This window comes from Lacerta agilis, chromosome 3 (assembly GCF_009819535.1).
Source record: "Lacerta agilis isolate rLacAgi1 chromosome 3, rLacAgi1.pri, whole genome shotgun sequence".
Lineage (NCBI taxonomy): Eukaryota > Metazoa > Chordata > Lepidosauria > Squamata > Lacertidae > Lacerta > Lacerta agilis.
The window spans coordinates 30870743-30898181 of record NC_046314.1 but is presented as its reverse complement, the minus strand read 5'-3'; the positions used below and the strand labels follow the sequence as shown (position 1 = coordinate 30898181).

The following is a 27439-nucleotide window of genomic DNA, read 5'->3' as shown; positions in this document are numbered from 1 at the left end:
CAGAGGTTTCAGTGGTGATGGAGGGAAGAAGGACTTGTACTTAAGAAAAACGAGGCTGTGTATTAAGAGAACTGTATTTGCCTTAGTGTGTGGGAGAGGAGAAAATGCCAGTCCCTAATAGTAGGAATCTGGTCTTATAAATTATGGAGCATGCACATGTATGCTCTTCTTGCTGAGTCAATTTCAATATAAAATGGGCTTCCCAAATGATCAATGGCTTCCCATTGTTCATATAAGCAGTTTGGGATCCCATTTTCCAAATGGTTTTTCATTGTGATAAAGCCCTTTCATGGTGACTTGAACACAATTGTTTTCACATTATATTAATAATTAGGTCTCTTTCACAAATCTTCTTGACCTCACAAAAGTGGTGCTGAAATCAGTAGATAGGGAACTGACATATCACAGGATCATATAGCAATAAGTTTGTAGTATACTTTAACGCAGACATGGATCACAGGCACCCGGAGTTAACACGTGTAGTTACATGCTATTCCGCAGTCAGTATGGTTTTTTTCCGCCAAGCATGCAAGGGCCGAATAGCAAGCCAGCACAGTCTTTTAAGGGAAAGCTCAATTTGTTTATAGCTTCAAGCAGCAATGGCGTGCTATGGGTGGGGTTTTATAGAACATGAAATGATTGAATAATAGGACTAAGAATGAAGGTGTCTACCTTTTAGAGAAGATAGTGTGCAGGCATCATCCTTGAGGGTCAACAGAGGAGGATCCCAGCTGCTCATTTACCATTTGAAACAAGAATAAGAATTGAGATTTTCTGTGAGCTGAAAGCTAAAGAATGCCATTGGATTTCATTTTTGACATTAACATGATTACTGATTGCCAGGAGGAGGTAAAATACATATGCCAGCTTTGGCAGACATTCTGAATTATGCACACACACACACACAGCCTATTGTGATGAAGCAGTCCAAATAATTGATTCACTGTCACATCTTAAACAACAGTATCTCCAGTAAATTCAACAAACTGGTATCAATATGGCAAGGCAGGCACTAATTTTCCTTTTTAGAAGATAATGATTAATCTTAATATTTTGATCTGATTTTTTAAAAATTAATAAATGCATGTTGCATGTACTTAAAGTGAACAAACCACACATACTTAATTTAGTTCTTTCCAACGGGGCCTGTGTATAGTTTTAAGCAGGACATAGCCAGAGCATAAGCTTTAATACTGTTTATAGCAAATGTCTAGACCGCTGTGTATGGGGCCAATGGATGTTTTGGGAGCAGTGTTTCTGAAGCAACATTTCTGAAGCAAAGTGGGTATGGACCTGGATGAGAAACTACTGAAAAACCTATGCTAAGTGTAGGGAGACTAAAGGTTGTGAAACTGTTGAAGGAGAGTTCCCTCCCCACTCCTCAAATCGTTTAGTTTGTTGAAATTGGATGAGACTTACATAAAATATTTGGCATCCCTCTTTCCAAGTGAACACCCTAATCATTTTGATTAGTCCATACTTGCACAGGCAATTCAAGCTACAGAAGCCAAGCCCACATTGGCATATATAGCTGAAGGCGAAGTCTTCTGAAGAGGAATCAGAATGTTACTTGCAGGGCTTTGAATATGCATGCTGAGACCTATTTAAGGATGCAGAGCTTGGTTTTTGTCCTTAAAGCCATCTAGTCCCTGGAAGCTGTATGTTTTTGCAGGCATTTTGTCTTCTCAACTTTTAAAATGACCAGCGGGATAGCTTTCTGGCTGTAAAAAAAAAAAAAAAAAAAAATGAATGCGAACAGTTATGGCTACCACAGCAGTGACTCTGTATTTAGTAACAGCACTAGCACCCGGACCAGCATTGATTCCAATGAAAACTTCTTGTCTGTTAACTGTGGTCCAACCCTTGTTAATTCTTGTATAAGCTTTGGCAATGGTCCCAAGGAAGGAACCAGGTAAGTGTTGGTGTTATTCTGCAAAATGTGGTGCATTTTTATCTGGTAGCAGAATCAAGATGTTAATGACCAGCCCCATGTGATTTGTCTTAACTTCTGGCTTCTTTTAGGTTAGAAATGCTGCAGCAGATTGCAAACAGAATTCAGCGAGACAGCCTGGGCTGTGAAGACAAACTAATGCTTGCTCGAAATGCTGTGCAATCAGTAAGTGTATTTGGATAGCTAGTTTCCTGTCTCCTTACATGTATAACCCCCCCCCCAGCATAGACCACTGGATAAAGGGGTGGAGTTGGAGCTGCAAAATCTGGATTAAAATCCTTGCACAGACATGTACTTACTGAGTGACCAATACCAAATCTGTTGGCTTGTTGTCTTTTGTTTGTATAATTGGAATTACCACAACATCTCTTGGAGTTGTGAGGATGACAAGAATACCTCTTTGTTGGTTGGCAGGGGCTAGAACATACTGGGATATCCTAGAAAAGCATGCAACTTATTTCATCAGTAGTGTGAAATGGAGGTGGAAGCTGATGTTAATAAGTGGCAGACAAAATGGACAGGCTTAAAGAATGTTAAATGTTATAAATTCATACACTTGTTGGGTTCCAAGGTGATTTGTTTTTCGGGTGGAGAATGTATGTTCACAGCCTCACTTGAGAATAGCTTCTGTTTCCACCCTGTAAATACTAAGGGTGGAGACAATTCTTAGGAAGAAGAGAGCTGCTATAATTTTGCAAGCAAGGTTTGTGAAAATGATTAAAAGTGCATGTATGCTTTTAGGCAATATTCTCCAAGTCCAAGGTTTTAGAGGAGTCAGTCTGTAAATCCAGGAGTTCTCTGTTCCTTATAGTATCCAAATATTGGATGGTGTTTTTAATAGAAATATTAATGAGTTTGTAAGAATGTGGTCGTCTACATGGAAATGTCATGCAACACGTTAATCAAGCTTGTGGTTGTGGAGGAGGATGACTTACAATTTCTAGAACGGGTGCAAAGGTTATGTCCCTAACAATGCCTCCTATGTCTTAAACCCTAGTATTTTACTTGAAGATACCAAAAAGGAACTCCACAACCTTGTCATGATATAATTTTATCCAGCTACCACCTTGCAGTTAAATGCATCTACCTCTCGATAGCCAAGATATACAGTAATACCGTTTAAAAGCCACCAGCAAATCTCCTAGCACTTCTTTCCTCCAGCCTCCAAACCTACATTATTGTGACTCCAACCATTGCATCAGCTGTAGTTATCTTAGGGCAAATGCCATCAGCAAAAACAGACTGTCTGGCGAACCTGTTCAGTAAAAAAGAATATCTCCTGCAAGTCTTTGCAATGTTGTATGTTAGAAAGGTGTGTAGCAAGGCAACTACACATTTGTAACCATTTTTGAAAGCACTTCAGCCATCACAAAGAGAAAGCTTAATCAACCTTTTGGAAGGCATTTTAATGTAGAAAGTTGCAATCACTCAGAATGGGAAATTTTTCCAACAGAAAGAAGTCTGATCCTGGGAAACTTGAAGTCTTGCACTTTGCTGTAAATTCTCTCAATTCTCATCATTCTTAAGACTATCACCTTAGTTTCCAAGTGGTGTTACTGATGAAAGCAAAAGCTAAAATGTTTAATATTTTAAGTGTCACAATCTTGACACACACACACACACAGCATGATGGGTTAAGGAAGTGGCAGGTTATGGGTTTTTACACATGAACATTGGTTTAGCTTTCTAAATATTTTGCTACACACACTGGACGAAGCATGCTGTTTTATCTATATATAAAAATGTGGATTGGTATCTAAAAAAGCCAAGTAGCTGGGAGGCAACTGACTGTCATACTCAGATTAGATCCATTGAAACAATGGACTAACTTAAGTCCGCTGATCTTAATGAGTTTATTCTGAATATGATTTAGTTGGTCATGACCGTGATAATGTAACATTGACTTTCACCTTGGGTTTATCTTACCATGTATGTTAATCTACAGATAAACATTGTAAAGCATGTCTGAATAAAGATAACTATTGTAAACTATTGTAACTGTTGTAAATTTCAGAATATGATAATGGTACAAAATATGCCATGTATATTATATAGAGTTTCTTCTCCAGTTAAATGCATGATTAAATTCAATTTGTATTTTTATCATAGGATGCAAAGCGATTAGAATCAGGTCTGCAGTTCCAGAATGAAGCTGAGATTGCAGGTTATCTACTTGAAAGTGAGAATCTACTGCGTCAACAAGTCTTGGATGCCCAGATTCTTATTGATGGGAAATATTATCAGGCAGATCAGCTGGTCCAGAGGTTTGTGCAAATATGTTCTGTAGAAATATGAGCTTATGTGAATATATGCTTAAGAATTTATTCTCTAGCCCATGAAAGCCCCTTTTCTTTCTTTTTCTGATGCAGAGTAAGCTGTGTAGACAAATAACAATACTTAGTTGTAACAAGCTCTACCCTCAACTGAGTTATATATTTTTCTTTTCTTTTACTAGTTTATTCTGGGTTTTTTTTTCTTTTCAGAATTGAAAATTAATGAGATGATGTTATTATGCTATTGATAAATTAAAGAACATTTAAAAAGACAGAAATAGGAGCATTCATCTTATATCCTATCAGTAGCTATGCAAAAGCATAATGAAGGCTGGTAATATCTGCAATTTTAACAGAAATACACTAAAAGTAAAAGGATGCCCACATACACCAGAAATTTCAGTCTCCCAGATTTAACTAAAATTGTCCTGAACTAGATAACTTAAATGGCATGGCAATATGGCAGATCTTTTTCCTCTGTAGATTGTGTCTTGGCTGCCTGGATCGTTACACTAAACAGCTTATTGAATTTTGCAAGCATCTCTGACATGTAGTGTATGTCTAAGCTTTATTTTCATTTTAACTTAACTGTAGCTTGCCATGTTGTCCAACCTGAACTGCGGCTAAGCTTAAATCCAGCTAGTGGAAACAAGCCAATTTCAAACCACACTTTTTTTTTTTTTTTTTTGCTAACCATAGTTAAGATTAACCACAGTTTGGTTACACACTAAACTGCAGTTAATCCAAAACTGGAAGCGGAAGCTTCCAGTCTGCTATTCATGACCAAGCTGGAAAGAAGAGAGAAAGGGGAGAGTGCATAAGCCCAGGGGGAGGCTAGCCTTGTTGTCGTGGAACACCAGCCCATGGTTTAGCATTTTGTTTCAATATAGCCATAGTATGCATAGTGCACTAGCATGATCTCCTATATCAGGCATAGGCAAATGCTGGCCCTCCAGATGTTTGGGATGACAATTACCATCATCCCTAGCTAACAGGACCAGTGGTCAGGGGTGATGGGAATTGTAGTCCCAAACATCTGGAGGGCTGGAGTTTGCCTATGCCTGCCCTATATCCTTTGCTATATTTATACAGTGCTGATGCTTTGAGATGCTGCCAGTTGTTCTCCTCACACCCTAGTAATATCTATGCACATAAATGATTGTCAAACACAGGCATTTAAGTATCTGTCTCTGTAAAGTGTGTAATAATATTGATTCTGACCTCTAACTGCTAATACACAGAACAACTTTTCCAAAGCTGAATTTTCTCTGAATTTGTCCCATTGAGCTCAATGTGATTGGGCAAGTTTTCACACTTCTTTGGTCCATCTGCTCCCACGGATACATTCACATGAAAAAATGTATTGTAGAAACTGCATTCTCCAAAGATACAGCCCATGAGCTGAGGTGAGGCAGTTGCAGATCAGGTGGCAGATCTGGGGCCTAAGGAGTGTGCTGTACCCCTGCCTCCACCACTGCCACGCCCCTACAGCTGCTGCGTGCTGCTGCAATGGCTGTCTTTCCTGCTGCTGTTTGTTAAGGTTGCTGTGAAGTGGGTGCACTTGGAGCAAAGGGCCTAACTTGGCAACAACAGCAGCAGTGTAGGGCATGCCCAGCAGTGGGGTGTGTGGCAGCAGCGTGGCATGCCCATGGAGGAAGGGCAGGGGCATGGCATGCCCGTGGCAGAGGAGGTTGAGGGGCGGTGGTTGTTTGTTTGTTCGGTTTTTTTTTTTTTTTTGCCTCAAGCACCGATAGCTCCTGGGTCAGCCCTGACACCCACAGCTTCTCTGGGAAGAGTCTTGCTACTGTAATAGACTGAACACTTTCCATCTTGATTGTGGAAATCACTACTGATTGAGGAGGATCCACAGAGAATCCAGTTCACAATAGATATTCTTTTTGTGCCTACGTTTACAGAGATGCTTGGGAAGCGTCACGCAGAGACAAAATGGATCCCTTCCATTTTCTATTACCATATAGTAGTTGTGTTTGGGGCTACAGTTGTTACAACAGTACAGTATAATACTTTAATCCTTACATTCTATTTTTAAAGAGGAGGGTGAGTTTGATCCTGTCTCTGCCTTTCCCAGAGGCACTACTTTTCATTATGATGCCTTCATTATGCCCAAACACACACTTTCTTGACACATTACCACCTGTAGCTCCATTGTACTTCAAAATTCCTAATATATCTGTCAGTTTATCATCAAGGTTTACCGGAATGTGTGGATTGAACTCTTAATAAACAACCCCCTCCTTTTTTATTTTACACAAAATACAAGATAGTTTTATTATTCTTTGTTTTTGAAATGATGGGAATTCATGAAAATCCCGAGACAATATCCAGATCTTTTCACTTCCACAGTAAATGCTTTTCTGGTTTTTGAAACAGGGTTGCAAAACTGCGAGATGACCTTATGGCCTTAAGAGCAGAGTGCTCCTCAATCTACAGCAAGGGGAGGACGCTGACTACAGAACAGACCAAGATGATGATATCAGGAATAACACAAAGCTTAAACTCAGGATTTGCACCAAACTTCAGCCCTAGCTTAAACTCTGGACTGAGCCAGGGCTTATCACCCTCCTTGACGTCATCGAGTCTAACATCAGGTTTATCATCGGGTCTTTCTTCAAGAATGACTCCCGCCATCACCCCAGCATATACCCCAGGTTTCCCACCACGGTTAATTCAAAGCTACATAACAGGAGTTGACACTGGTGCACTGCAAACGCTCAAATTGATGCAGATCCGAAAACCTCTGATGAAATCGGCATTTATCGATCAGAATTTAACAGAGGAGGAAGTCAACATGAAGTTTGTTCAGGATCTTCTCAGATGGGTAGATGAAATGCAGGTAACACCTTTACATGTACATTTTTTATTTTCAGTCTGTGCCTAATCATTTTTCTCACCCGCTTGAGGGCTCGACTTTAATTTTGAACTTCTGCTTTCAAGGTGCAACTTGATCGAGCTGAATGGGGTTCGGATTTGCCAAGCGTTGAAAGCCATTTAGAAAATCACAAGAATGTCCACAAAGCTATTGAAGAATTTGAGTCAAGCCTTAAAGAAGCAAAAATCAGTGAGGTACAGCTTTTGAGGGGGTGGGGGGAAAGTGTTGTGGTTATATTAAGTGTGCAGGGATTTTGTATATTAAGCTGCATATAACATTAGGAATATACCCACACACATACACATGTGTGCAATGTGCTTCATTTTAAATATATATATTTTTTATTTGAACCAATTTGTTCTTTACAGATCCAGATGACTGCTCCCCTTAAACTCAGCTATGCAGACAAATTGCACAAACTGGAGAGCCAATATGCAAAACTCTTGGTAAGATTGCTGATTGGCAGTCCCACCTTTTAGTTGGATGCCACTTGGATGACAAAAGGTTTAAAGTAAAAAAAATGGATTTCTTTTACTATCTTTTTCAAGAACACCTCAAGAAATCAGGAAAGACACCTTGATACCCTTCACAATTTTGTATCTCGCGCTACGAGAGAACTCATATGGTTGAATGAGAAAGAAGAGGAGGAGGTTGCATATGACTGGAGTGAAAGAAATACAAATATAGCACGGAAAAAAGACTACCATGCAGTAAGCATTGTTAAAATGGTCAAAAATAAGTATTGAATATGATCATTTTTTAAAAAAAATTGCTCCTGGCTTCTAAAGCTAATTGTCTTTTTATTTGGAAGGAACTGATGAGAGAACTTGATCAGAAGGAAGAAATTATCAAATCTGTTCAGGAAATAGCAGAACAATTGCTATTTGAAAACCACCCTGCAAGGCTAACTATTGAGGTAGGTTATTAAGCATAATTTAGGAATAGAACAGAGTCTTTCAAGGCTCTTCTTATGGGCTGCGGAAACAGAATATAGACTTGTTTTCTGGGTGCAGTCTATAGTCCCCATGCTTCCTTTCCAGAAAATGTTCAGTAAAATAAGACTCTTTGATTTCATAGTCAGGCTCTGCATAGACATGTGATAAACCCACTGCCCCAACTGTACAAACTTGGTTGGCTTTGCTCTTATTTTTAATCATGTATTTTGTGCTTTTATATTGAAGGGTGGTATACTGTGCAACGTTAATAATAATATTAATAATAATAATACTGGAAAAATGAGAAATTGAGAGAAACTGAAACAGTTTCAATCCCTACGTGCATTTGTTGCAGTGTGTTGTAGTTCACAAAAGCTTATGGGAGAACAAATGTGTTTATCTTTACAGTGCAACAGCATACACTTAATTTTGACATGACATGACAATGACATGAAATAAATAGAACCACAACAAAATGTAGCACTTGTGGAGGGCTGCTTTTCCAAGGGCTGGCTTGCCATACATTCTTGCCAGTTCCAGTGTCCAGCCAGCCAACCATACCCTGTTGCCATATACTCCATTTCTTTCCATTCCTATCCTTCTCCTCCTTGGTCCCACCCCAGATTTCTGTTGTTAATGCTTTTGTCCATCTGACGCTCAGCCTTTGACACTTTACTGAGAGCTATGTTACATCCGTTCCCATTAATATTCCAGTGAGGCTGAGTTTTGTAACCTGTGACAAGGCAGTGGTCCTCTGTTTTCATTTGACAGGGAACTTCTGGGCCTTTCTTACGTGCAAAGGTTTCATTACATTGCTTCCATTTAAGGCGTGAAGTTCAGGCACTTGCTGTTGCTCATAAACTCCAGATATTGTTTGGACATTGAATTTATTTCAAACTGGCATCATGTCGTGTGCCTACAATGTGTGACTTGGTTCTAGTCCAAAATGCATCTAACGTCCAAACAACACCTGGAATTTATGAGTGCTTCTGTTTTTGTTTTAAAATGCATGCTAGCTACCACAGGTGCCTTCAGACTTCCAAATGTGACCATGCGGTTGTCAGGAAACTAGGATGTGTACAAAGCAGATAGTCATGCAGGGTTTGTGCTCTGAAGCAATAAGGCTTTTATGCAAGAAGATAAGCTCTGTGATACTTTCAGGCTATTAAGCAGTACTGTTGGGGCTGATGTTGCAGGGGGTGTTTCTATGTAAATTAATACTAGATATATCCTATTGGTACCTCCTAAAAAGTTTGTGTTTATAGACAAATTCAGACTGCATTCAGATGTCACAATGTGTCATCATTTATCTAGAGAAGGAACTAGCTGGAACAAATCTTGGACCCACACACTTCCTCTTCCACCTCTGGTGCAGCTGTGAGGAGATTGGAAACTTTCACTTTTGATTAACCACAATTTAGTCTGAGGTCTGAGCCCTAGACGGAAGTTAACTTTTAACCATGGTTTGTTGAAATAAGGGAGCTTGATCACTCCATGGTTTGTGCTTGACTTGTTTCAAACAAGCCATAGGTGGAACGACAAGCTGCAAGTAATCAAAAAAAGAAGCGAAAGCTTTCAGAAACCTGTTGCAGCAGAGGAGGAGAGGTGGGGAGGGCATGTGGGCTTGTTTCCATAATGACAAAACAGATGAATTTCACTATCTGTAGGGTATTTAGCAAATTGAGTTGAAATTTGTCTTCTAATAGAGAACAAGGCACCCGCTGGTTTCCATGGGAGATGCTTGGGGAGAATTCTAAATCTACAGTATTTAGAGCAGCCTCTGCTGGCCAACAATATTACTATTCTACCATAGCAGAGATAGAGCAAATACTGCATTCAGGAAATTCAAGTTATAAATGACAGTTATTCTAATAAGTAAATAGTTCAGAGTGTTTTATTGCTTTTTGTAGACAAATGCACTTGATATTTTCGGAGGCTGGTGTGATTTCTTTTCCTACTGTTATAACTAGAAGGCATTTGAGTAGGAAAATTGGGCAGGTTAGGGGCTTCAGTTCCTCATATCTCCCCCCTTCCTCGTTTGAATTGCTTCTGTTGCACAGCAAAACATGACTTGTTTCCTCTGCTTGTATCCCTAAGGCCTACCGAGCTGCAATGCAAACACAGTGGAGCTGGATTTTGCAGCTTTGCCAATGTGTTGAACAGCATCTGAGAGAAAACACTGCATATTTTGAGGTACGTAACACATGGATATTATTGTAGAGTAACCACAGATTTAACTCTTAACAGTAGCAAGAAGAAAAAAGATTTTTAATGCTTTTTAATGCCAAATAATAGCATATTGAGCCTGCAATAAACCAGAATTTTCACATTTCACAGGACTTCCTATTTTACTGCTGCAGATGTCTATTAAAAGTGCTGTGCAGTTTTTATTATGAGTTTTGTTCCATATTTTTTTCAGAGTGGATGTGAAATATAGGGCTTAAGCTACTTTTTTCACACCAATATTTTCATGTGGTTTAAATGGGCCAAGACATTGAGTAACCTTTCCCACTTGATTTTAGAAGCAATTATTATTTTGCTGCATGTTCTGAATTCTCTATTCAAACAATACAAACCACACCACAATCATCAATGAGGAAAAACATCTGTGAGTGGGGGGAGAGGGACAGGAAAGGGAAGAAGAAACTTACCCAGGTTGTGCTGGAAAGAAACTCCCTGTACAGGAATTATTATTTTTCCCAACTGTAAAGAAGTAATGCATATACAGATTATTAAAAGGGTACCCAGTTAACTGCATAAGTATCTAGGCATTGCAGACTGCTGTAAGCAGCATGTTTGAAGGCAGAGAGAGTTGTTAAATTTGCAGCCCAGTGGGTGAAGAGGACGTGGTTTTATCCCCTTTGGTGCTGGAGTACCCTGGGGTGAACGGGCTCATTTAGTTTTCTAATTGATTTTAGAAACTTACCAGTATGTCTCCTTCATCTAATAAGAAAGTATACCACACTCTTGGATTATCAGCCTGGGCTTCAGACTGCTGTACTGACTACTTGCTTGAGGATGGAGCTTGCAATGGTGTATTTTTTAAATCAAAAGGTTTCTTTTTTCCATTCTAGTTTTTCAACGACGCCAAAGAGGCCATAGATTACTTGAAGAATTTAAGAGATGCTGTTCATCGAAAATACAGCTGTGATAGGTCCAGCAGTATTCATAAACTGGAAGATCTGATCCAAGAGTCAATGGTAGGTATCTTCCATACATACTCGGCTAAAGCTATTTGTGCTCTGCTAGCAAAAGTAAAGGAGGTCTCATCACAAATTGTTCTTTCTTAAGGGGAACAAATCTTATCACCATTATTTTTACAATTCTGGCTTCAAAAATAATAATTCAAGAAGCTCATTATCTTAAACAATGTCAGTAAAATATATGGATGAGATGTTTTTCATAATTCCTGGTGACCATTTTTGGCAGTATTCTGTACCTTTCTGTTTCCACCACTGAAGAAGAGCAGTAATTGCAGCTCTTGACTGATGTGGGGCTTTTGGACAACCTATAGACTGGCTTTTAGTGTCAACAGATTGCACAGTGGCCACAAGCAAGTAAACTGATTAAGACATGCCCAGATATAGAAACCATCCTGTTGTTGTTGTTGTTGTTGTTGTTGTTGTTGTTGTTGTTCTTCTTCTTCTTCTTCTTCTTCTTCTTCTTCTTCTTCTTCTTCGCCACTGGCTAATAGCCAGGGAACATCTTCAGCTTGCAAAGCATGCAGTTACATAAAATAAAAATGTAATTCTCTTCGCAAACAGAATCTTAGGTCATGGACATTAATTTTTACCACTGCTTCTCAATGTGGTTGGTAAGTAGTGCACAGGAATTAAGCTCTGCCCCTCATAGCCCTCACTATTGAAAGTGGGACATACATGGCTGCCCCCAACTATTTCATGGTGAATTACACAAATGGACCATCGCCATCTAGAGCTGTTGACATAATAAACAATAGTGGTTAGAGAGTACAAATAGCACCACAGATATCATTCTGGTTTATGTGAGCAATGCTTTGTAAGATATCACAAACAGCAGAAAATATATTTTAAGTTTCAAAGAAGAACACATTTAATTTGCAGCTGCTTCTAATGTTTCCCCTCCTCTTGTTTTCTTTATAAATTGTCTTTTAGGAAGAGAAAGAACAGCTCCTGCAGTACAAGAACACAGTGGCTGGCCTTGTGGGAAGAGCAAAGACAATAGTTCAGCTGAAGCCAAGGAATCCAGATAACCCACTGAAGACATCCATCCCAATCAAAGCCATCTGTGACTATAGACAAATTGAGGTTGGAACCTTAGATTTCTTCAAATCAATTATGGGCAGTTAATGAAGACAGTTAATGGCATGTTCCTGGAATTCTCTTCCATATCAAACGAAACAAGTCCCTGACTTCCCAATTGGGGCGTGAATTGTTGTGTCCTGCCCCCCCATAGCCCCCAATTTTGCTCCCCTGCCACTTTCCTAGTGGCACCTGTTCACTGAAGTGTGCTGTAAGAACAATATAAGAATATTAGGCTCATTCAGATTTTGTGATCTTTCTGTTGAAAACCAGATAACCATTTACAGAGATGATGAATGTGTACTGGCAAGCAACTCCCATCGGGCAAAATGGAAAGTGATTAGTCCAAGCGGTAATGAGGCCATGGTTCCCTCCGTCTGTTTTACTGTTCCTCCACCCAACAAAGAAGCAATAGACACTGCAAACAGGTAAGTGCTGGCATAGCGTGCACACAACATAGAAATCCTTATTGGTCTTATTTACCTTCCAGGAGCTTTTATGTGCACAGCATACAGGAAATTTATAACATGTACTCTTTCAACTGCCACTTGACAAATTATTAATTTAGACTTGGTCATTTCCCCCCCTCTCCTTTACTTTGTGCATTTCAGAATTGAACAGCAATATCAGAATGTCCTGGCCCTGTGGCATGAATCACATGTAAACATGAAGAGCGTGGTCTCCTGGCACTATTTGACAAATGAAATTGAAACTGTTCGAGCCAGTAATGTTGCTTCGGTAAGTTCTGTGCCTGTTCAGCACTCATAACAAAATATACCTAGCCTAATATTCCTTGATTCGGAAGCAGTTATCTATAGTAGCTAAAGCTGAGTGTAGCCACACACAGTTCCTGAATATTTGGTGCTGTAACGTGCCATATTTCTGTGTTATATCTGTGCAACAACAGTTTGCTGGTTGCATCCAGAAGCTACAACCTTCCTTTATAGCATGACAGGCTAAGATTGTGGGAAGCTCCATGTTTTCCATAGTAAGCATCATTGCTGAAGGTATGTCAGTGTTGTATTGGTGTTTCTTATACCAAGCACTTAAAATGTGCATATGTCCATGTCTGTAAACACTTAGTACATGTTGTCCGGTCTCATTGGAGCATCCAGGACATTTATGTGGGTTTTTAACTCGTATGTATTTGAAAGTTGCTGTATGCATTTTATTGAAATGAGTCATCGCAATTGAGTTTTATTCTGGTTACTAAAGAGCAATTCCTACAGGCATCTTCCGATGTGCTTCCCTCACAGAGCAACATGTGTACTACCTTTTTGGAACATTAAAATACTGCCTTAAGAAACTGACAAAACAGTATGTGGTTTATAAAATGGCGCCCAACGTTGGAAAGACTTTATTTACCCATCCTGATTTTTAATATTTCCTAGATAAAGACACTCTTGCCAGGTGAACACCAGCAGGTTTTAAGCAACTTGCAGTCCCGCTTTGATGACTTCCTTGAAGACAGCCAGGAGTCCAAAGCCTTTTCAGTTGCTGATATTGCTCAGCTGGAAAGGGAGGTGAATGTGTGCAAGCAGTACTACCAAGAGCTCCTTAAGTCTGCAGAGAGAGGTAAAGATAGCACATCAACTGTGCAGAAGTCTCCCATACAAGATGCTTATGGTATTGACTACCCTTTCAATGTGGCATATGTGAACTATACCACTGTGGCTCTTTCACAGCAGTGCTCATTTCAGAAGCAGAGAGGGAAATACAGTAGATACCAGTGAAACACGTGAGCTGGGAAAGTCCAAAGGCCCATTATTTTTTACAGTGTCAAATGGAAAAAAATGAGCAGCTTGCATGTGTATTTGTTATTTTTTCTACAGTTGCTGCTGCAGTGTAGTCAAAGCAGACACACTCTTTGGCATGTATGCTTTTGACATGCATTGCACATGTACATATAAACAATTACATAGGTTTAACAGTGAGCACTCAGAGCTAATTCAGACATTAAGATGTTCCTTTTCAAATAGCGGAAGAGGATGTGTGGTATTCTGTGTCCCGCGTCCCACATGGTGTAGGTCAGCTGACTGTAACTCTCTGTACTTGTTTTATGTCTGTGTGAAATCAGTGAGCTGTCATTAACACATATGCTCCTGAGAAAATCATTTATGAAATGGGAAGGAAAAAGAAGAGCTGATCACCCCATGTCTCCCCTTCTGTTTGTTTTGCTGTTCATAACACTCAGAACTGATTCAAATATTGAAATGTTATATTGCAGATAAAAGAACTAGTGCCCCTGCATAATTGCTGAAAATGTAACATGCATTTTACTGGCACACAATCTGAGATCTCAATTGGGTTCCTAAAATGAGCTGGTAATAATTTGTGTGAGTAAATAGAACAATTATTTTGGCAGGTTGCACAATAAGAGGAAGAACATCTGTTACTGTTACACATAAATGTACAAGGAACATATTTTTCCTGTCAAAATAAAATACCAAGAGTATCATACCACATCACTTACATTTGTTTACTTACTCTCCTTAAAAAATAAATAAATCTGCAAGTATGTCATAAATGGACCCTATATCCTTTGGAAAAACAGCAAGAGTATCTGCTTTTAAAAAAAGTCTTTGAAGTTCTTCCTTGCTGTTGTAAATATTCCATATCCATTCTGAAAATATATGATATCACTGAGCTTTAAATGCTCCCATAAAGCTGAATAGATGTATTATATTATGCATTTGGGCTGATGCTGATATAGAAAGGAATGCAATAACAGATGAAAGCTGATTAAAGTAAATCTATAAGTACGGAGCAGAGATATACTGTGCTCGACTGTGTATCTGGAGAAAATGATAAGGGGCTCATTTCTATAGATTTAATACCATCTTATTATGAAATTATCTCTGGACGAACCATAAACAATCCAATTAATCACTGTGCATACACAAATGGGATGATAATACCTATGACTAAAGTGATGTGCATATTAGTTTTTTGGGGGATGCCCATATTTAGACATGATGATGATGATACATGGCAAGCAAGAAGTTGATTTTGTGTCCTGCTGTTATGATGTTTACATTTCTCCACTTGAGAAGATGCTCAAGGTGACCCCAATTTGTGAACTTCCACATCTCCCCTTGGGGAGAAAATCTGTTTGAAATGAGAGGGGGGGTTGCTAGATTTGATTATGCTTGTTATTGCAAATGTACAGAGGTACCTTTGAAATATGATTGGCTGAGGAAATTGTGGGACTAAATTAACAGCAATCTGAAAATTTTCAAATGCATTCAAACTTGTTACTAAAATAGATTTTTTTTTGGTAAAGAACATTCTTTACTGGCTTTTGACCAGTTGGAATGGTGAAGCTCCACAGAGTGGGCAATATTCTGCCTGTTTAAAATTTATGTTATTTTATGGAAAGGTGGTTTTTATATTTTATTTATTTATTGAATTTATATACTGCCCTACACCTGCAGGTCTCAGTATAAGTGGAGTGTAAGTTTCAGTTTCTGTATATTTTAATAGTTGTAGCAAACATATTAGCCTTAAAAAGAGAGAGATGGAGCACCATGGAAACAAGAAATTAAAGACATGCTTCCTCTTCTCCCTAAATTATTAGCACATCCCTTTCTCCTCTTGACCACTTCCCATTAATGTTAATTGCACGTTTCCTTTAGTTCAAGCAGAGACACTGCAGGTTATAGCACTGTGACTTTAGAAAATAGCACTGTGACTTTAGAAAATCTGTTGTGTTATAGCACTGAGGTTATAGCACTGTGACTTTATAAAATCTGTTGTGTGGTGGCAGAAGAACATTAAATATACTTGGTTTTACTTGCATTCTTCCATTTCCTTCCAACAGAGGAGCATGAAGAATCCATTTACAACCTATACATCTCAGAAGTTCGAAACATGAGACTTCGTTTGGAGAATTGTGAAGATCGTTTGATTAGGCAGATTCGAACCCCACTGGAGAGAGATGACTTACATGAAAGTGTATTTCGGATCTCTGAACAAGAGGTGAGTTTTCTGAGCTTCGCTGTGGGCTCTCCAAAGCTCATGAAATGTAACAGTCGTGTAATGATGAGCTCATAAAGAGCTTATTCAGAAGGGACTACTACAATTATCTGCATGGCTGCATCTACAAATTACGAGTAATGTGCACTTGTAGAGCTAATTAAAGTGAAGTAAACATTTGAGCCACCAGTTGGTTTGGGGGCAGTCTGTTTACAAATGCCTTCATTTTGGAACTTCCAGACTGAGCAGGTGAGCTTTACTGGTTCTTTGAGGATAAAAGTGGGCAAGGATCTTATCAAAGAAGTCTTTTGGTTTTTGTGTGGCAGTGGTTACGACTTTTGAGTTCTAGCTTGGATGAAGTAGTTTTGCTTTTACTGGCTTGAACCCTAGCTAGTCCTCAACAAATGGAAGGGCAAACAAACAGTGGAAGGACACAACCCCCTCTACACTAAGAATAGGCAATAGGACCAATTAATGATATCCCCATCTCTCTCCCCACCTCCCCTTTCCCACAACTGCAAGATGTCTATGACAAAAATGTCTCTCGCCAAATGTAAACGAACTGTGAAAATGACTATGAATTGAAAGTGGATACAATAGATGTACCGTTCCCTGTAACCCCCAATAAAAAGTAATTTTTTAAAATGGAAGGACTCATTTTAATTTCAGAAGGAGCTGAGGTTCAGTGGAGGTTCCCCACTGGGGTACAAAGGCAGGACAGTTTTTTGTGATTTCTTCTTTCCTCTGTAGCCTCTCATGCTGCTCCAAAGGGTCCCATAACACTTTGCTCATATTATCTTCTGTAGTATTAGTGTCTCTTGACCTAAGGATGCTTATTATGATTGTTTGAGAATTGAACTACAGGGGGGGAAACATTTAATCTTTGGTTCTGTAGAAACTGAAGAAGGATCTGGATCGACTCAAAGAGGACTTGGAAACAATCACAGACAAATGCGATGATTTTTTCAGTCAAGCTGCTGGTTCACCCTCAGTTCCTACTCTGCGGTCGGAGCTTAACCTAGTAATTCAAAATATGAATCAGGTTTACTCCATGTCTTCCATTTACATAGAAAAGTAAGTAAGCCATCAAATCATTCACATTTTATTGCACTTTTTCACCACCATCATCACATGTGACAGGCAGGTTTGATAGGATGATGTAGCGTGTATTTGGAGGAGAAGCTGAATATATTCACAGTTATGAATATATTTTGTTGAATTGAATAATAGATACATAATTTCATATGGCCACCCTGAAAGTGTTTATAAAGTAGAAAGGCCAGAAATAAATTTAAAACAAACAAAAAATAAATTTAAAACAAAAAAGGCCAGAAATAAATTTAAACAAACAAACAAATAGAAGAATTATCTTAGTCGTATAGTCATCATATACTCAAACTTTAGAACTATTTGGAAATTATGAATGACAAGTGATCCCTTTTGTTTCAGGTTAAAAACTATAAATTTGGTGCTGAAAAACACTCAAGGAGCTGAAGCACTGGTAAAACTCTATGAGACTAAACTATGTGAGGAAGAACCATTAACTGCTGACAAGAGCAATATTGAGAACCTTATGGCTACATTAAAGGTATTCTTATGATGTACAGAAACATAATAATGAGAAATAGGTGTGCTTTTAAGTAATATAAAGAAGTAAAGGAGATTGATTTATACTAACATAGGAACAGCAGCATCCTCTTTTCTCAATAGCCAGCCAGATAGGTGCCTGTGGGAAACTTGCATCCCATCAGCCTCAGCCAGCATGGCCAATGGTCAGGGATGATGGGTGTTGTAGTCCAACAACATTTGGAGGTTCTCTATGCCTTTTATAGGCAACAAAAGATGGAGGATCCTGAATTAGTCACTGGTCCCTTTCCTTCCCATATGGTTCCTCAGAAAAGAAAATAACAGCCAAATTGTACCAGGAAAGAATGCAGCCTCCCCCCTTCCTTCTTATGCAGCTAATCTTCCTTAGCTGCTGAGAAGAGGAAGACAAGGGAAGATTAGCCATATGAGAGATAAACTTAGGTACGCTTATAAGTATTCCTCTTATAGTTACAGAAGCAGTAATGGTGCAAATACTAAACCATTTTTAAAGCATTTGGTTGAAAATTCAGGTGCTTTGTTTGTTTTCTGCATGGATACCCCAGTGGTGTCCAAACTTTTTTCGAAGAGGGCCAGATTTGATGGAGTGAAGGGCCGTGGAGGCCGATCAAAGTTGTTGAGCTTTTTTTAGGATTGAAGTTGTTGAGGTCTTTTAAAGATTTTACCCCAGGAAATAAACTGCCACAGGGGCCGATTAAACTGACCAGTGGGCCGGATTAGGCCCCCAAAATTGACTTTGGACATGCCTGCCCTATGACTAGTTAGTAATATTATAGCACATGATGCATATTGATTTGAAGCAGCAGCATTATGATCTGTATTGAGCTGTCACATGTTTTGTGTACCAGCAATGGAGATCAGAGGTTGATGTAAAGAGAGAAGTATTCCATGCTCTAGAAGACGAACTCCAGAAAGCTAAAGCAATTAGTGATCAGATGTTTAAAACACACAAGGAACGTGATCTTGACTTTGACTGGCACAAAGAGAAAGCAGATCAGCTGACCGAGAGATGGCAGAATGTTCATTCTCAGATTGAGAACAGGTGAGTACTCCTACTTTCTTTTCAGAAACTTCAGAGTGAAACCATTTTTGGGGGGTGCGTGTGGGGTTACCTTATGCTGGTCCTGGAGCTTTGGCAGAGTGTCTGAATATTAATTTTAGGTGTTTTCAAGTAATTTCCTTCAGGTTTTCTATAAAAAAACCCCAACCCAAACTGCTCTGCTTTCAAGTGGTAAATGTCTGCATTTACATGAGCCTTCATGGAATATTCCATGCAGCAGTGGCCTTGTTTTGGGCTGTTTCCAATAGTGCTGATACTTTGGCTGCCAAAGTATGGTATGGTCTTGATCGATCACTCCCAAGAACTGCTGAGAGGATCGCAGCTTAAAGAAGGAGCAATTAATTTGGACGGCAATGAAATAACCAGGTGGGAAAGCATAAACTGATTCACTTTGAGGTGATTTCTGAGGAAACAGGGAGAAAGCAAAAATGGAGGGGGAAAGGGGAAGTTCATCATGGTGGCATAAACTGATTCAGTTGCAAGGCAACAATTACTTTGCAGGGAAAGAGAGCAGCATAAATGGATGTAGTTGGAAGGCAATGAATTACAATTTGGGGTGAGGGGGAAGGGAACATTAATTCCAATGTTAATAGTTTTGTACTGTCAGCTGGAGGCCTCAACCATCATGTATAACTGAGGAGAGAGAGAAATAAGGAAGATTAAGACTTCTCTGGTTTGGCCATGCCCATTTTGACAGGACGGTGGGTGCTGCTTTCTTGAGACTTCTTCCAAGACAGCTCCTATAACACGTATATGAAGGAACACTGAGCAGTGAATATGGTTCCTTCATGCACACGCAAGGCCGTCCCTAGGGAAGTGTGTGGAGCCGGACAAATCTCACTGTTTGGGCTCCTTGTTGCCTTCATCTACCCACTGCCTTGCCCAGTGGTGGCCGTGGCTCCTCTTCAGTCTCCCTGTGGAGAGTCACCACTTAATATGTGGGAAGCCAGCTGCAGATTCACCAAGCGTTTGGAAGTGTTCCTGTTTTACACTCAATTCCACCATTGTACAAATCCTTCCAACTGCTACCAGCGCATTGACAGTAGACTTACACATTGCATATTAAGCAAACCCTCAGTAAACACATTTCTCCGCACCTCCTCCTAAGGATTACTTTTTGTTGTTTTGCAGCTTCTGTTAGTAGCAACAGTCTCTCCTCCCCTTTCTTTCCCTCTGGCTTAATTTTTTCTTTCTTTTGCTGTGTCTTTAGTATTGCTGTGTCTTTAGTATTGGCCTTGGGATTATTTGCCTCCACCTCCCTGCTTTTTTCTAAGAGCGAAGGAGATGGAGAGCTTTGCTTGGTGGGTGAGAGGCTGCAGGGCCAACTAGGCCTGTGGCTGTCACCTTCGTGTGGACCCTTCAATGGCCCTGCCAGGCATATGTTACTGCTGCGATGTGGAAAGAAGCCACAGGGGAGCAACTTCCACACTGTGGCTTCTGCAAGATAAATACTGCACGCCTGTGATTCCCTTGGTTCAATCCTGGCTGTCTTCAGGAAAGCATGCCTGTCTTAGAAGCACTGGGTTCGCAGTAGGCGGTGCTGTGTGGGTAGTCTTCTGTCCTGACAGTTTAAGGTACCCTTATTTATGGCAATTGAGAATGCTCCTGCGTGCTTGTGAGATAAACATGAAGCAAATGCTGCCTCTCTCGGACAGTTTAATTGACTGTGCTGGCAGTTCACCATCAGCGCTTAGGCGCTCTGAGCGCAAGAGGTAACAGATTTTGTGTCGACTGCCACTTGTAACTGTAAACAGACTGTTCCCTACAAATGTTCACCCTCCTGTTTTCTATCAGTGAAATACACACACACACACACACACACACACACATATATATATATATGCCTGGCTAGTTATCAGTATCATTTTTCTTCAGCTGTATAAGGCTTAGCCATTTTAACTATTGCCCACATTATTTACTAATTGCTGCTCACAGAACAGGAGGGGTCATAGAGAGGCATGGAAGTGTGGGTTCTACTACCCCATAGCCTCAGCCAGGCCAGGTCAAGCCGGAAGGTTTGTGAAGGGGCGTTTTCTTTTTCTTCCTGCTGCACCAGTATCAGGCTGGCCCAGATTGGGCCAACCTTGGGGAAATGGACTGAGGCAGAACTGAGCAGGCCCATGGCCCCAGCTCTCATAATGCTCTGTTTCAAAGTCTTACACTGGGTACTGCTGTTGGGAGCACTGATGGCAACAGTATTTTCACTGCCTCACTTTCCACAGTTTCAGCTTTCTGTGGGGGTGTCCCAAGTAGTAGACAACAGTGGACAGGGGAATCCCCTCAATCATAACCCCCTCCAGTACCACAGATCAGTTTTTAGGATTGCAGTTATCGTAATTACCACATATTGTTTCACTTTTTCCCTCTCCTGCCTCGAACTTGAAAACTGCAGGAAAACAAAACGTTCCTCCTCCTCCTCCTCCTCCTCCTCCTTATTATTATTATTATTATTATTATTATTATTATTATTATTATTCCCCCCCCCCCCCCGTAGATTGCAAGGCCCTTTTCGATAATGACTTTTGTAACAGACTAGGTACCTGTTTTTCTCTAACGACCATGGATTTAGTCAGCATATGGAGAACTGGGAATTTATTCTAAAGTGAATCTTTTCTCCACACCCTAATCCTGAAGTTTTGCAACTGAGGAATACCGTTGCAGGACATGGAACATGACTGCTCCATTTTTCCTTTCGTTTTTTAAGTTTCTGCTGAATTCTACACAGCTTCCCTCTAGTGGTCACCCTGAGTAGCTTTTTATGTCTAAAATGCACTGATACATGTAAGCATCCTTGTCTGAATGTGGAGGTTATTGTGGCAGGGGATTCACTTATTTTTCAATGCCTGGCGTTTGAAATGGGGAACTTGTAGATAGAGAAAGAGAGAGACAAAGCCCTTTGAAATAAAGAACACAGGGAGAGACATCTGGCTTCCTATAAAGATGAAGGGATGCTTGATAGAGAGATATAAGGTTGCCTGGAGCTTTATGAACCCAGGAATATGTTGTTCTTTGGCATGTATTCCTCGGAACTAATACATTTCTAGATGATTATGAGCTCCTCAAAAAAGGCATGGAAGTTAAAAAGAACTCAGAGAGCCTTTTTTTCTGAAATTGGCAAGGCCTTTCATTCTGAAGATTTGCAGTAGAAACCCTGAGAAAACGACTTCTAGCCGAATGATGCCTTCTGACAGACAGCTGTTTATGAAGTGGTGTAGCTTAGCGCTGAGCTACAAACCAGGAGTTTCTAATTTCACCTTTGCCCCAAACTTACTGTGTAGCCTTAGGCAATCTCTGTTCTGTTTCAGACTTAGCATCTACCCCAAAAATCTTTATTATGGGGGGAATAATAATACTGACTTACCCTTACAAGGTTATTGTAAGGTTGCTGGTGGTGATTATGGCTAGTTCTTTATTGTCATTGCTACTAGTTTGTTCTTCCTCACTGAAAAGCTTGTTTTTCACTCAACCAGGTTGCGTGACTTAGAAGCTATTAATAAAACCCTAAAGTACTACAGGGATACGTATGGTGCACTGGATAACTGGATCAAGCAAGTCGAAGAAACTCAGCAGAGGTTCCAGGAAAACCCACCTCAAAACAGTAAAGCTCTGGCCAAGCAGCTAAACCAGCAAAAGGTAAAAGCTTGATCGATTGATTTAATTTGTTTATATGCCACCTTTTTGTAGTGAGCTGATAACAAATATCCACTTATAACATGCAGGTTTTGTTCTAGGGCTTAGATGTAAAGAATTAATAACTAAGCTGAAGACAGCCAGTTTCAGTTCAGCTAATAAGAAAATTTCCCTTTTAAGCAGTGTACTGGATACACTTCTATATCTTACATTATTAATAATCTAGTGTGTTTCTGCATATGTTGATTGAGGGGCAACGTTTCCCCCTTCCATTTTTCTTGTAGAGCCAAAGGTAATTTATAAAGAGGACCACAGGGAAACAGTCTTTCATGCTACGTTTTTAAACATAAACACAACTTTCAAGTTTTCAGTCTAGTATGTTTTAAAAACAAGTAGAACACCAGCCTTTAAGATGGGGAAAGTTGCATAGGTTGATACTGTTACATACTAAAATTCTCTTGTTTGTTTTACAGGTGCTAGTGTCGGAAATAGAGACGAAACAAAACAAGCTAGATGAATGCCAGAAGCATTCAGAGCAGTATTCAGCTGCAGTAAAGGTAAAACTATTAACTTCTGTGCACAGTTATTATTCTTTTTTAATTCTTTGTGGAAATGTGAGCATAGCTCAGCATTCAGAATGACGACAGTAATGCTGCTCTTCCTGCACTTGGAAGTCTGGGTGTGGAAATGTGGAAGCTGCTGTGTCTTCTGAGAGATACACTTCACACATTGCTTCACATGTTGCTGTTACTGCCACAGCTGCTGCTCCAATCCACATTGTTAGGCTGCATTGTGTCAGTGGGCGTTGGCAGCAGTAGTGGGCCGGGATGCCGGCTCTCAGCTGACCTCTAGCATAGGCAATCCAGTGCTCCTACCAGTGCTTTTGCAACATGCTGACCTTGCCGCCGCCTCACCTCACCTTGCCCCTATACCTTGTAGTGGTGCAGTGGTCTAAACCACTGAGCCTCTTGGGTTTGCCGATCAGAAGGTCGGTGGTTCAAATCCCCTCAACGGGGTGAGCTCCCATTTGCTCTGTCCCAGCTCCTGCCAGCCTAGCAGTTAGAAAGCATGCCAGTACAAGTAGATAAATAGGTATCGCTGCGGTGGGAAGGTAAACGGCGTTTCAGTGCGCCCTGGTTTCCGTCGCAGAGTTCCGTTGTGCCAGAAGTGGTTTAGTCATGCTGGCCACATGACCTGGAAAGCTGTCTGCAGACAGACACCTTCTCCCTCGGCTTGAAAGTGAGTTGAGCGCCACAACCCCATAGTTGCCTTTGACTGGACTTAACTACCCAGGGGTCCTTTACCTTTTTTATCTTAAATAGCAGCAACACCACAGACCAGAGGTCAGGAGAACAGTGCCACTCCACCATGCCATCCTCTCCTGTGCGGCAGGGTGTAGTCTGTAATCAGACAATCCAACCTACCCACTTGAGTGGCAGCTTTACCTGTCACCAAAGCAACAGAGAAAAGCCAAAAGAAACCTCCAATAGTTCTGTTCAGCTGTGTGCAGGCATTCTTCCTATCTCTACCTCTGTTTGCAGAATGACAGGTTTTATATGGAAAACCATCAATGAACCTGCCAGTTTAGCTGAGGGAAGTTGTTGTTTCCCAGTCCAGTTATAATGTGAGTTCCATAGTAGCTGCATTGTCTTCTTTTACACTCCGGCTTCACTGCCCTAGTGTCACAGGATATCCAGGATATCTTCTGGTGACTGCCAGCTGACAGGAGGTAATCTTTTCCTCCCAATATCTTGCATCCCCTCCCCCTCAAAATCTGTTCTGGAAGGTGTTCCCCACCTTCCAACTGTCCAAAGCAGATCTGGAGGGAGTATTGTATGCTATAGGGGGATTGCCTAAAATTGCCTACTTCCCAGTTCTCCTGACAGATTCCCTTCCATCAGCACACCAGTCGCCATTGGATATCACCCATAGTCTTTAGTACTCAGATGAATTTATGCAGCACTTGAAAGACTCCTAGTAGCTTACAGGTTTACCCGTTTCCATTTATTTTCTGCAGGACTACGAGTTGCAAACGATGACATACAGAGCCATGGTTGACTCCCAGCAAAAATCTCCAGTGAAACGCCGAAGAATGCAGAGCTCCTCTGATTTCATTATCCAAGAGGTAGTTGGACGTGCCTTAATATATAATGCTTTATAATGGCCCACATTCCACTTCTGCATTGTTAAAGCTTTTGAATTACGTTGATGAAATACTTTCAGTTTAAATATACAAAGCTAGCAATTGGTCATGTTACACCCTGCTGTTTCATTTTGGGTGTAGCTAGTCTGGCTACGGCTATTTGGACAATATATCCAGTCAGAGAGCCCAATGTGGCAAACGTCAGTCATCTGAAGTTGCCAGTGTTACATAGATTAGTTTACCACATTATTCCAGGGTACAATTTCACCAGTTTCCATATCATCAACTTCAGTGGAACGTGCAAATGTAACTTGTGAAATGGACTGTGGCCAGTGCCCGTGATTCAGAAGAGAGGTGGTTGCTCAGAGGTAGAGTACATGATTTGCATGAAGAAGGTCCCAGGTTTAACTACTGGCATCTCTAGCAAGAGGAATCATAGGTTGCATGACAAGGAACACCTGGTGGGTGATACCTTGGAGAGCTTTTACTCATCAGCATAGATAGTAATGAACTGGATGGAACAGTTGGTCTGATTTGGTATAAGGTAGATTAATGTGTTCAAAAGAGTTACTGAGGATTTGTAAATGAAAAACCTGAAATCACTGCAATTTAGAAGTTCAGTGTAGGTAGGGAGTTCTTTAGAGTTAAAGGATCTAAAGAACTTATATTAAAATGTGGATACTGGTGACCATAGGGTAAAAGTACAACAAACTGACCACCGTTTGGAACCTATCCCTGGCTGTTAATTAAATGAGGCTGCAAATAGACATTTCTTTGTTCAAGAGTTTGCAAGCTCACCCATCAGCAAGATAGAGATTAAGTGTAATCAAGACTGAATATAATCACAGACTCTATGAATGATAGCCAGAATACAAAGATATTTATGAAGGATTATGTTCCTCTATGTGGCTGTAACCCTCATGTCTTTTCGGGACCCTGAAGCATCCTTTTCTAATACAACATATTGAATGATGTCCCCGCTTCATACAGAAAAATGTGTTGGGATTCATTGCATTCAATAATTCATAAAATAAATGATTTAAGGCGTCAGGGGTTAGGAGGTTAATTCCATGATGAATTGGTCCTTCATCTTTCATTCTTAATATCACCTCCACACCTGCTACCCCCAAAGCAGACAGAAGACAACTCCTCTCAACACTCTGTTTGTTACACTGATTCTTCTAAGAATCTGTTGGACTCAGGGTAATCTTTCTAATGTGTTTTGTATATTATGTTTTAGGATGACCCAGTGCATTTTTATTTCAGAAATCATCTTGTAACCTTATTTATTCTATATAAAAGTAAATAAATTTAAGATACTCCATTTCAGCATGTTCCTCTGTTTCATTGCAGTTTATGGACTTACGAACACGCTACACAGCTTTGGTGACCTTGATGACTCAGTATATAAAGTTTGCTGGTGACTCTCTCAAAAGGCTGGAGGAGGAAGAGGTAAGTCAACAGATAACTTTCAAAGGGATGGTAAAACCACTAAGATAGCTATACTTTTTTAATTATAAGGATAGATGATGGGAATTCCTTATGTACACGGTACTCTCTAAATATAAAATGAAGGTTGACATCACGTATCTAGTGAACATCAATACTGACCTGAAATTATCCATGCTCATTGTCCTTACTATTTTTACTACTTTAGTTTGCTAAAATTCTATTGCAGGATATTGGTTCTATGTGAGAATTTCCCTAATGTACTGAGAAACTTGTAAAATACCTTTATATTTATTGGCTCGTAACCTCTCTCACACTGCCGTGCTTTCAACAGCAGTTGGATTTGATAGTAGTCTAAGTAGTGATGACAGGATGGACAGGATTGGGAAGTATGGTGAAGGGAGGCATCTGCATGCAAGCAAAGATATTTCAGTAGTTCCTGTGATGTATAGTATTGAACAAGACCATTTCAGAAAGAGTTTTCTATTCAGTCTGAAAATAAAAATGGCAGGCAGACAAAGCTGCCAGTGGAGGCCGTGCATGTTGCTGATGAAAGGGAGGAGAAATTTACCGGTAAATGGTCTATTTCACTGAAGGAGAGAATAAGAGTACATGGAAAAACTAATTCTGAGCCTGTGATGAGAATAAATAATAGAAGTCTGAAGGCAGGACATCATCCCATGGGAATCAGCCCAATTGAACAACCCACTTGCCTTTCAGAAAGGTTGCACACTGAGAACCTGAATAAAGGCTTTGAAAAATATTCTCACAGAGTACTGATAAAGGTGGAACATAATATTCAAACAGGTGAATTGTTAGACATTGTGGCAAAACTGCCCTAAGCAATTTAAAACCATGGGGGGAATCAGTAAGACAATGCAGCAACAATTAAAACATGTGTCCTTCTGATAGGTGAATAGTACTACCGGTACTATGTACATAATATGTCTTCAGACAGCAGCAATTTTAGAACAGCTACCCCACACAAAAGGCTTACAAACTCCAAAGAAAATAAATGTTGAAGGCCAAGGAAGCACAACTTGTTTCTGTGCTGTTTCAAAGGTATACACAGTAGAAAACACAGTTATACAGCATAGTCTAAAAGCGTATGAACTAAATTGTCGTATGATGCAAAGCAACACCAATCAAAATATGAATTCAGTATTGTTATGTTATTCAAATAAATAGTGATGTAGTGCTGGCCGGTTCCTGAAGTAAAATAATTTTGAGGAAGGATAATTTGGACGT

At 40.0% G+C, this 27439-nt stretch overlaps 1 protein-coding gene across 2 annotated transcripts in view; it reads left to right on the top strand.

The window, feature by feature from the left end:
* Positions 1–27439, top strand: part of DST (dystonin) — a 292631-nt gene that overhangs the window by 128361 nt on the left and 136831 nt on the right. The window contains exons 1-22 of one of the 2 annotated variants that reach the window (XM_033143179.1): positions 1746–1912; positions 2023–2116; positions 4061–4215; positions 6616–7078; positions 7180–7308; positions 7483–7560; positions 7663–7824; positions 7926–8030; positions 10147–10242; positions 11124–11249; positions 12183–12335; positions 12603–12757; positions 12941–13067; positions 13721–13904; positions 16150–16307; positions 17200–17378; positions 17754–17892; positions 18758–18951; positions 22440–22602; positions 23073–23156; positions 24617–24724; positions 26096–26194. In XM_033143179.1, coding sequence (XP_032999070.1) covers positions 1746–1912; positions 2023–2116; positions 4061–4215; positions 6616–7078; positions 7180–7308; positions 7483–7560; positions 7663–7824; positions 7926–8030; positions 10147–10242; positions 11124–11249; positions 12183–12335; positions 12603–12757; positions 12941–13067; positions 13721–13904; positions 16150–16307; positions 17200–17378; positions 17754–17892; positions 18758–18951; positions 22440–22602; positions 23073–23156; positions 24617–24724; positions 26096–26194 — 3318 coding nt within the window. Of the gene's footprint in view, positions 1–1745; positions 1913–2022; positions 2117–4060; positions 4216–6615; positions 7079–7179; positions 7309–7482; positions 7561–7662; positions 7825–7925; positions 8031–10146; positions 10243–11123; positions 11250–12182; positions 12336–12602; positions 12758–12940; positions 13068–13720; positions 13905–16149; positions 16308–17199; positions 17379–17753; positions 17893–18757; positions 18952–22439; positions 22603–23072; positions 23157–24616; positions 24725–26095; positions 26195–27439 lie in introns of those variants that run through there. The other variant, XM_033143180.1, reaches the window with a different exon arrangement.